Source organism: Pholcus phalangioides, unplaced genomic scaffold (genome assembly GCF_987345545.1).
Source record: "Pholcus phalangioides strain wild (caught in Gottingen) unplaced genomic scaffold, Ppha-v1.0 ptg000022l_1, whole genome shotgun sequence".
Classification (NCBI taxonomy): Eukaryota; Metazoa; Arthropoda; class Arachnida; order Araneae; family Pholcidae; genus Pholcus; species Pholcus phalangioides.
Genome location: NW_028301615.1, coordinates 2,412,543 through 2,424,322, shown reverse-complemented (window position 1 = coordinate 2,424,322; position 11,780 = coordinate 2,412,543). Strand labels below are relative to the sequence as shown.

The 11,780-nt window shown below is 32.5% G+C and overlaps 1 protein-coding gene across 2 annotated transcripts in view; it reads right to left on the bottom strand.

Moving 5' to 3' along the window:
* Positions 1 to 3,955: 3,955 nt before the first annotated feature.
* Positions 3,956 to 11,780, bottom strand: part of LOC149069330 (prolyl 4-hydroxylase subunit alpha-1-like) — a 40,005-nt gene continuing 32,180 nt past the window's right edge. For both annotated transcript variants that reach the window (XM_089250028.1, XM_089250029.1), the window contains exons 9-14: positions 10,730 to 10,800; positions 9,753 to 9,906; positions 7,518 to 7,583; positions 7,230 to 7,298; positions 5,152 to 5,248; positions 3,956 to 4,350 (exon numbers count right to left, since the gene is read on the bottom strand). In XM_089250028.1, the coding sequence (XP_089106154.1) occupies positions 4,280 to 4,350; positions 5,152 to 5,248; positions 7,230 to 7,298; positions 7,518 to 7,583; positions 9,753 to 9,906; positions 10,730 to 10,800 (528 nt within the window). In that variant the 3' untranslated portion in view covers positions 3,956 to 4,279. The remainder of the gene's footprint in view (positions 4,351 to 5,151; positions 5,249 to 7,229; positions 7,299 to 7,517; positions 7,584 to 9,752; positions 9,907 to 10,729; positions 10,801 to 11,780) is intronic.

Genomic DNA, 11,780 nt, shown 5'->3' with positions numbered 1-11,780 from the left:
AAATATAGTGAGGTTGTCGTCCCCCATCCCAAAAGTTTTCCATTGATTTTTAGATAATCTGAGTTTTCAGTAATCTGAGGTAGTATCTGTCTCATTTATCAAGACTACTCATATTATCTCAGATTATCAAGACTACTCATATTATCTCAGATTATCAAGACTACTGTATATGAATAAAATTAATTAATAGTTTTTACTTCTGTCTTCAGCACTTCCGATTGATCCTAGTGAGTGTGGGTGGTTTCTTTCCTGAAGATCCTGGTATGAGATAATACTTATGTAAATAACAATATGTACTGGCTGATAACTTTTTTAATGAAACATGAGATTTCAAGGTGATCAGCAGCATTCTTCATCTCTTTATGAACACCTCAGTAAAGATGAATTCTCAATAACCCTCACAAAAAAAAAAGGGAAATTCTACTTTCATTAGGGTCTTTTTCTTTGGTTAAAGTTCTGGTAGCATTGTTAGTGTTATCAAAAGATGTTGATTTCTGAAATCTGGTAAATTGGATTTTGAGCATTTGCCTCATCTCAGTCATGAAATCCAATGAATTTTGTCATTTTAACTATGTCACATCTTTAATTTGCAGGCCCATTTTCAAGATTAACATAAAAAACTCCAGGTCAAATTCTGCAAGTCGCATTTGCTAAAATTAGCTTTTCAAAATCATGTTATAGCAAAATTGCATAAAGTAAGACTTTTTTTTTCTTTTTTTTGAAGCCGAGCACAACTCAGGTCTATTGCCATGGGCAATTTACTACCTAGTGAGTTGTGCCGGAAGTGTAAGTATGTGTACCTAACAGTCTGAGTGCGTATTTAGTGTTGTGTATGATTTTTTTTTTTAGCGCTGCCATATTTTTAATGCTCTAAGAACCATGGTCTTAACGGGCAATTGTTTGTTGTTTTTTACACAATCAATTGTTACGAAAAAAATACGGGAGGGGAGGGGGAGTGCTCTTCAAGATGTGAGAATCTTGAAAAGAAATTTAAGGTATAAAAAGTCAGAGAGATCTTTGAAAAATAGATGGCAGCACTCTCCAAATTTATGCACAACGCTAGATATATGCACTCAGACTGTTAGGTATGCAAGTACACTTCCGGCACAATTCATTCGGTAGTAATAAATTACCCATGACAACAGATCAGAGTTGTGCTTGGTTCAAAAGAAAGAAAATAAAGAGAATTTTAGTTATATCAATCTACTCTTATACATTGTCACTGATACTAGATACTCATTAATTCAACGTATAAATGCATAGAGACATTTCTTTACATTAAAAAAATATATTCATAACATTTTATACTTCAGCAATGGATGCATAACAGCGATATCATGAGAGAGAATCACCAAAAACAAAAATATTAAAGATAAAGATGTGTTAAAATTTTATGTTAAACTACTTCACTAAACACCAACTCTGGCTATATTGCAATTTAAAATTTTATGTTAGTGTTTGGCGATAATTTCAGATAGATTATTAGATCATTTTTGTCATACCAAGGTCATTTTCTGCACATGAGGGCTAATTAGCCCAGAACCTATAATTTTTTGACGATTCCAAACGGTAGCATTGCTTTCCACAATTTTTTTTATACTTACTGAGAAGTTGGTGCACTAACCCCTCGTTGTGTGACTTCCTGTGGTAGCAATCATTTTCTGGAGTCTCATTGTTGCCATTTCTGTTGTACCCCACTGCAGGGTCAGGAAAATTTCTGACAAGGATGAATTGATATCAAACTCACAATGCCTTTAAACATCCCTTGGTACTTTAAGCAAGTATCTTATTGAATTTACAATAATAGTGAAGGATATATCACATGGGTGAATAGGGGAAACCTTTCACATTTTTGCCCAGAACTTTAACTTTTTCAATACCAAGCATATTTAATTTATGTTTGACCCCATTATCGTCATGTCATTAATAAGCAATTTCGGAGTTTTAGTGTGTTTATAGCTTTTCAAACTAGAAAGGGACTCTTCTGTCATTTGGACAAACCATCAATTAATTAGCCCATCAAAAACTGTTTTGTAACCTCCAAGAGTTTTCAAGGTTCATGGTTTTCTAAGGTTATGGTCGGACCCATTCATCCTTATTCCTAGAAGTCTTCAGAAAGAAGATGAACCCTATTGTAGTGATAAATTTCTTACTCTGGAATTCAAGTAATAGGCGGGGGGGGGGGGTGTAAGGTTAGACTGCACTCTTTCCAATTTAACAAAGGACTGCAAAAAAGATAAGCACGAAAGAATGAACTAACATGTGTATGCAGATGCCTTGCATTTCACTGATACAAGATATCTGCAATCCAAGTTTTTGGGAAATCGTCGGAAAATTTTTTTAGATGTGTATGGGAAGTTACATCGAATTAATGCCCAAAGGGAAGGAAAACATTATTTTTCTAGGTATTGAGGTTTGACTGCATATCCTAAGAAACTGATTAAAAAATGATGAAATTACATATTACTTGTAGTTTAGTTTTTCAGTAAAATAATACAGTGAAAACTGTGTATAATGATATTGTCTATAATGATAAACCTGCCTATAATGGCATTTTCTTTGGTCCTGGCGAAATTCCTATTCAATAGGAAATAGCATAAATGCTTAAAGTGTCTACAGCAATAACTCAATAACCAGAGTGTGTGTCTACAACAATATTTTTTTAGGTCCCTACAGTATCATTTTATAGACAAGTTTCACTGTATTCTGCTCATTAATATTTTCACCAAGATTAAATGCAACATTATGGAAAAACTACTAGAGTTTACTTTTGAAGCAAAGTTAAAAACTGAGTTTCTTTTTTTGTGATTATACATGGTGTCTATAATTAAATTCTGTGTTTTCTGAGCTGTCTATAGCAGTGTTTCTCAACCTCCAGGCCGTTACATCAATCATATATTGTAAGAAAATAGTCAATAAGATAACAAATTTTAAAGACTAAAGTGCCTGTAATAATTGGCTATTTTTAATTATTTACTTAATGTGATGTCAGTAATAATCATATAAACAGTGTGTGAGATTAATATAGCAATCACATGATTGTTTACTGTCTTCATTCTAATTTATTGAGCCTTGGTCTTAAAAAGATGGTCTAGAACCTTAACTACCCATCCAAAAATTATAGAACTTTAACCTCCAAAATCTTGAAGGAAACTTTGAATTGTGTATGTTTTTTTACAATTATTCTTAACTGTGGAACTACCCAAACCCAGTTTCTGCCGACAGATGAGTATGAATAACTTACTACAAAATTTGTAGTCAATTTTGTGAGCTAGGTGGAATTTTTTTTAAAGTGATGTACACTGTCTCCTATGGGTGAGGAGGTTAAGCATGTCTGAAAGAGTTTCAGCCAGCAAAGCACAATCATGTAAACTAAACACCATGTTATTCATAGGCATACACAGGATTTTTTTGAGAGAGTGGGAGATCACATTTTTTCCTGCAAATTTATACCATAGTTTGTGTGCTCCCTCGCTCTTGCCAATAATCTTAAGAAGGCCCGTAAACTTTTTCTGGGGGGGGGGGGAGACATATACTCAGTTATATGTATATATATATTTCCTTGTTTTTCCATTTTTTTTATATATTTAAAATTTTTATAAAAGCTGGGGCATTGCTTCACCTTGAACCCCCCCCCCCCCAAATGACGGGGGCCTGATCTTACGCTAAGAACTATGAATGGTAATGATTAAGCTGAAGATGTTTAAGCACCCTACTATGAAGCTTGAGTAGTTAAGCCCTTATGTTTGCAAAAAAAAAAAAAAGCTTTCCCATCACAATTTGCACCTGAAACATCCTCTAGTGATCAATGTTGGAACTGACTTTCTTTGCTGCCAATTTTTTCTCTATCCCTTCATTAAAGCTCTTCCAAAGTTTCATAGCTACCCGATGAATAGCTATGGCTGTCGACAGCTCTAAATAGATGAAGATAAATTATGTGCACACACCCTGTACATCAATCAAAGAAAATCATGATTTAATAGTAACTTTACCTAGGAATGAGTATGAAAACATTTATAATTTTCTCACTCTGTTATGAAAGCCCATGTAATACTGATGAAAAGACATCATATTGATAATGATCCAAATAATCATAACTATAAATACGCGATTCTTTGAGTAAAAGGAATGGCAGAAAATAGTGAATTGGTAAAAGTTTGCGAGTTCATGGAATATCTGATATCACATATGGGTTCTCACAGCATTGTCCAAGATTTTACATTAACACTGGCCCAAATTCTGATTCTGTTGTCAATTGAAAAGTGGCGTAAATAAGTCTTTACTCCATTGGATCCAAACTGCATGGTCTCCTGAATTCTTGATCATATTCATGAAGCCATTTATTAGAAACTGCAAGTGTAAAGTAAAAACAGTTACCAAATAAAATGTTAACAAAAATAAAAGTACCATAATTTTCTGCATATAATTCATAAGATTTCGTTAGTGATATTACAGACTTTAATATTAGCTGGTCCAACTGCATGATGATACTGGACATCAAATTTATTAATACCTAAATGAATGTAGTTATTTTTTAATGTTCAAGATTCTTGGAAGTCACAAAATAACTGTTGGAGAATCTTTTTTGATCCATTTTAGACCTAAAGCCAAGATTACACTATAAAAGTTGGATAAAAAATATTTTACTAAACTTGAAGAAAAAAAACAACCAATAAGCTTATTGCAGTGGCAGTGGTTCTCAAACTTTTGTCACTAACAGCTCCCTTACACAATTCATGTTTTATCTGTGAGTCCCCCAGAGTAGTTAATAAATATATAGTAGATATTTTTTCACTTCAAAGCATATATAAAAAGACACCCAATCAATATCTCTAGCTTGCCACCACCCCTCCAAGACAAAGGTTGGTGATGCCCCTAGGAGCCATGACAATCACTTTGAGAAACACTGGCTTACTGATTACATTCGCTTGAATGTAATTGATACACTTATTGGTTGCATTTTTCTAGTTTTATAAAAGAACTTTTATCAAAATTTTATAGTGTAATCTCAGCATTAAGCGTAATTTTTCCCCTACATTCAAAAATTCCAATAACTAGAGTCATCATATGATGACTGATGCATTCAAATCACATGTGCTCAGTTTATATATAATAATAGTAATTAAATCTAAGTATAAATGAATGCCATACTCCACTTCGATCCAGCCAAGACTGGACATGCAGCATGTCGGGTCATTTCATCTCCTTCACCATTCTTGAAAAGGTTGAACCAAAATGCTGCAGAGCCCTTTGCAGCCGCACAAGAAGGGAAAAAAATACATAAATATGTTTTTTCAAGACAACATACATAGAAATTTATCGTAGATTAGTGTTTTTTAGACTAAGCAATAATGCATGACTTAACCCTTTAAGTGGCTTTTTTTTATATTTTCCTGATCAGCATTTTAACTGCCATAGTGGAAGTCATTAAACCTAGAAATTGCCACCTCTTTTCAAGAATATTTTTTCTTCCGATCTCATGCAGTGATAAATGCTTTCCCCTTGAAATCAAGAATAATTTTTAAAAAATAGAAGATAAATACTCTCTTTTCTATCATTTATTCTGCCTACATATCTCTATATAACTCTGAAAAAAAAGGAAAGAAACAAGTTCTGTTATCATTCTGAAACATGCTATCGGGCAAAGCTCCATGTACAGAGCTAGCTAGGCTCGGGATTGCCACTGTAAGGGTTACTTAAATTTGCAATCTTTTTTTTTCTCTTAGTCAAACAGATCTCCCCTTTGCATATATATATATACTGCATATATTTATGCCTCAAAGCTAGAGGAGTATAGGGCAAAAACCTGATGTGAATCTTTTTTGTAGTAAGAAATACTGATATTTTGGTTGGGCAATTTGCCTGTTGTAACCTATAAATTTGTATATAGACAAGGTGATAGGAAAATAAATTTATGGGACTGAATTCTAAGTAATATACACAATTCTAAATAATTTTTTAGTTTTACCATAATTATTTTGTTTCACAGAATTGATTCAAATTTCGAACTTTTGAAATGTCATTTTTGACAACGGATTACAATTGATCTATTTGCATAAGCACTTGTATGGCAGATACATTACATGCATTTAGAGCAGCATCTTTTGACATGAGTGTGGATCACTAAAGTGAGTACATAATGTGTCATGGGCCACAATAAAATGAAACTTTTCATGATATTGATTTGTTTTTCTTTCATAATCTCAACAGCTAGCAAAAATTTCAGAACAGAAACCAGTATTATTAATTTCAGTAGATTCAATCTCAGTTAGATTTATCAACGTGGTTTTTCCCCTATGGCCTGTTGGCATCCATTTTAGAAACTACTACTTAACCGTACATGCATCTCTTACGCATTCCTCTGCAGAATTTCTAACGAATTTGTGCATGCAAGAACATGTGTTTTTAAGTGAAAGCGGCTCGCATTTGCACCTTAAAGTTGGAAACCATTGTAGAAGCTACTAAAACACACATGCACCTCATCCATATTCCTCTGTAGAATTTCCAATGAATTGGTACATGTTGGAATGTGTGTGTATGTGTTGTGAACCTACTATAAAGTTGTTTTTGTGTAAGGCTTATGTGTGGTACTGCCATCTGCCATAAATTTTCCTAACTATGAGTGAAGTGTAATGATTGAAGATTTTACCGTAGTAGGCCTATTGCTCTCTGTAGTGAGTCCACTGTAGAAACTACTACACAAAGACTCTATCATGAGACCCTTATCGAAAAAACTTGGGTTGGGATAAAGCTAATTGCCCTAGATAGAAAAAGCATGGCGGCCAAATTGCACTGCTGTTCTACAACTCTTTCTCCAGTTTAGAACTATGTATTTCGTCCGCTGCAACTCACCTTTATATTTGATTAACCAGGAATATATTTAGCCTGAGACATAGGTTGAGCATGTGTGCACAATTTAAATATGAGCCCCATTCATTTCATTAGATTGTACTTAATATAGTGTCAATGGGATATGGTTCTATATGAGAAAGAAACTCTGGATTCTAGAAATATAAGACTTCTTTTAAACAGGAAAATGTCTTGAGCAAAGATTTCTTGAATGGGATCCACTGCACTAATGACATTTATATAACCAAATATTTGCAAAAATAATTTTTAGCTAATAGAAATATTTGTGAAAAGATGAATATTTAACTTTTTTTAAAATCAATTTTTCAACATTTTGATTGAAAATATAACAACGAAGTTTCTTGAGAATGAAAACCTACTTTTTCTGGTTTAACACCAACACTAATATTGGGAAAAACTGTGGCGCCACCTGCTTCAACATCGCTCATCTGCATTATAAAACCAAAAAAATACATTCATATCACTTTAATTTCTTCACAAAATAAAAAAATGATTCTTTATGGGTTTTTCTCCTTAAAAAATATGAAAACCACCAAAAACACATAAAACTTCATTTATCAGTTTAACTTATGTAGATTTCCCAAAAATTCAAAGTAATAACCTAAAATGGTGTGATTTTGATAAAACATAAATTAGCCTTAACTTACATAATTCAACCAAGTCGCTATCCTGTTTCCAGTTCTCAAATTTTTGAAAGCATTAACTTCATCTTTCTGTCAAAAACCGAAAAAAAAGCGTTTAAAGTCATTGCCGCCACAGTAAATTTATTGATTAAAAAAATTCACTGAATTTTCTGGGTTTTATTTATACAGTTTTAAATAAATCTTATGAAATAAGCCCACTAATTATATTTGCATTATTTCTTTTGACACATATACAGTCAAACCCCGATTTAACAAAGTGAAAGAAATAGACTATTTTATTCATTAAATCAGGGTCAAGTTGGTCAGAGCACAAACGCACTCAAAAAGGCAAATTTTAAAAGCATACGTTTGTAAGACTTTGAGGGTTGCTGTTACAACTTGTCTGACAAAAATTGAAAAAAAAATACAATAACTTAAGAATAAAGTCACAGTACATAAAAAAATTGCTTGATAAAAGTTTGTTGGATACATCAAACATTTTTATCAAATTCTGTCGAAAATGTCTTTTTTTTTTTTTTCCTAATCAAAAAATGTTTTTCCTCTTCAGATGACCTGCCATTCTTTACTTGTCAAGACAGAACACAAACTTAAAGTAACTTTATTTTTTTACTAAAACCTAAACATGTGAACAACTCAATGTTTTATGGTATTGGTGTTACATCAATTGCTGAAACCTTCCTATATTCGTATATTCTGAATGGCTTTATTGTCTTCTTCACTCAAAAAAAAAAAAAAAAAAAGATTCCTATTCTCATTTTTTTGTTTTGTTTGTCTCAGGCTGAAAGTCAAATCCTGGGAAAGTGAAATCTTCAAATTGGGGTTTTGGGTGACGAGAAATAAGGAAAATTTTTTGCACAATTAGCAAAAACATTTGTGATATCAACATTTTTTACTCATAAAATAAGGGTCTGACCTGAATTTTCATCAGAACTTCAGAAAAAATCACTAAATGAAGGAATTTGTTGAATCATAGCTTGTTAAATCAGGGTCCAACTGTATTTGAAGATGCACGTGTAAGAAATCACTTTGATAGTTCTAAAACTGGAGGTTTTACTTTGTAATTAATAAAACATTTTATCAGAGTTTCTTATATGGGTGTCAAAGTAATACCTGTAACATAATTTTCAAACAAATAAAGATGTGGTGATATATATACTAGGATTGATATATATATATACTATATTGCAGAGGCTTGAACTGCAGATTTTTTATCAGCATCCCTGCAATACTCAATTATTCTGTTTTGTGGTGTAGTAGACAATATTTATTAGAATCACAGATAATTTTATCATTTGGGTATTGTTATCACTTTCGCAAAATATATAGAGTAAAACCAATATCACATAACATGGGAAAAACTTTTTTTTATAATTATCAGAATTTCTGCCAATTTTTTTTTTTTTTTTTTGTCAATTGTTTTTTTGTTTTTTCTTGTTTTTTTTGTTAGTTTGAAGCTAGACATTTTTTTCTCTGCAAGTTATCATTATCAGCATGAAAGAATATGATAGAGGTGAGAAGGCGTACTCTCTACCTATTGCTTGTTGACAAATATTTCTGGACTCAAGTTTAAGATTTTGCAAGCAGGTCATAGTAGTCGCTATGATCCATATACATGTAGGGCTGCTCTTGCAATGAACTTCTTACAGTAAAGGCAAATGAATGCAGGATGAAAAAAAATTTCGGTTCTTGACCGGTTTCTTTCAGTTGCCCAGATTCACAGTTCTTATCTGAAAGATTTTCTCAAGGGATCTATATAATGTGCCGTACATTAAAAAAAGGATATGTTGTAACTTCTGAGACATCAGACAGTTACACATTCTAACTCCTCACAATATATGAATTTAAGACAAAGTACGATTTTAGTTTAAAGGAGAGAAAAAATCATTTTTCAGAACAATATAAAAAAAACAGAATGATTGAACATATTCATTGAACACAGTTATTCAGAAAAGAAAAACAAGGTTGTCCCATACGGCCATCATATTGACTTCTGGGTTTCTTTCAGATATAGTTATCAATCGGTTATCTCATCAGAAACCCAGAGTCTTGATATGAACATATTAAGCAACATTCACTGTATATAAAAGTTCTGAGAAGTTCTGATCAAATTGTTTTAAAATCAATATCTGGACAACATTTTTGTAATTGGAAGTTTCCTCTATGACTAATGTTTCAGCAGTTATGTATTGAACAATAAGAGTGGACACCCAGTATAGTAAGATGAATTTTTAAACTCACTCGAGCAAAATCAAAATGTGGTTCATAATGTCCACCAATGCCATAATTAGCGACTTGTAATTCTTCAGCTGTTTTTACTGACAGTCCAGTAACATAGCCAATGCGGTTACTAATCTTGGTTATAACACTATGTTCTTCGTCTCTCAGCCAAGCACTGAAAAAAATACATGTTAAAAAATAATGTTTGCACAATTTAAGAGATATATAAATACACACACACATATATATATATAATTATGCCCATGAAAAAATTATATTTAATTGAAACAATTAAAATAGATCAAGTTATAAATCTAGCGAAACCTCTGAGCATACTGTATTTCATCAGTGAGTTTGAGATTGGAAAAGAAGCTTTAACGACTAGTGTAAGAATGACTAAACCAGGGGTGCTGCGGGTCAGATATGGGGTAATTCTGTCACTCACAGGCCAGAAACTTGTATATGATGGGTGACCATATGACCTGTATTTTATGGGACATTCCCATATAATTTTGGTCATCCCAACTTTTTCATATAAAATGCCGTTTTTCTCATTATTTTCAACGAGGCTTACTTGAATTTCTTAGATAAAAAATCACAATTACTTTTCATGACATAAATTATTGCCTTTGACAATTTTTTTGCTTGTAATTTGCGACTTTACTTGCTTCTTCTTAATGGTTACAAAACTGGCAGGGCATCTATAAGCATAAGCAGAATCATTTCTTCACCAAAGAATATAGAGTTGAGTTAATAAGAATGTGCTTTGTTTGTGAAACCCTTTAACAAACACTGTAATTCTGCACGAAATACTAGATGAAGATTTCCAGTAAAATTTCATAGTTTCCTGATGGGTAGTTAAGGCTGCAGACTGCTTGGAACACACCCATTAAAATAAAAGATACCCTGTATATAGTTGATGACATTCCAAATCCATAAAAACTGAACATATATTCTCACCACTAAAAAAAATAACACACCACAAGTTCTATACCAACCTTTTGCTTATTCTGTAACTTGCAAATTCATAACTGCCTGACTGTGCATTTTGAACAGTTGCTCTTTCCAGCTGCCAGTAAAAAATTGAATTTTTATGTCATTAAAATGTTATGTAAATGAATTTAGATTACAATATAAATTATCATGCCGTCAATTTTTTTTTAAGAAACAGAACCTTTGTTTAAAAAAAAACACTGACTCTAAGATTCTGGTTGAAAGAATTGTGAATATAATTAAAAAAGTCAATAAGACCGTACTGAAATTTTTTTTTTTACACATTTGCTATAGAACACATATTTATACAGAACTATTATATATGTTATAGTAAAAGCCCAAAGTTGGTAATACAAGGCGGAGTTGATAAAAGCTGAAATACTGTTGTCAACTGTTTTTGAATTTCTGACTTTTACCAAGTGAAAGCCAGTTTTTAATGAATCAATTAACCATCATGAACTTATTAGCTACTACCGCTTATTATTCATTGATAATAGTTACAATATTATTATAATTATATTAGACAGGGTGTTTAAAAAAGAATCACAAGATTTGAAATGTGTATATTAAAAAAATATTGAACATAGATTAATTTTATATTACATGGCAAATCATAAAGTTTTTTTCAAACCAAATTAAAGGCGCTCCATATGTCCACCTTGAGATGCATGGCATATGTCTATACGGTAGCAAAATTCGTCCCAAACTTTTGTTAGCGTGTTCGCATCCACTGCTTCCACAGCTGCTGTTATGAGTATCTTCAGTTAAGCTAATGTAGCTGGAAAGGGAGGCACATAAACATAGACTTTTATAAACCCCCACAAGAAGAAATCACACACTGTAAGGTCCGCGATCTTGGAGGCCAGTGATGTTTAACTGAATCATCAGGTCCCATACAGCCAATTCATTGTTTAGGAATGCGATTGTTCAAAAATTCTCGAACTTCCAAGCTCAAGCGTGGTGGTACCACTTCCTGCTGGAAAATGAAGCCATCCGAATCGGTTTCTAACTGTATAAAAGCCAATCTCAACAAATAATGAAGTGGCGGCCAAAGGA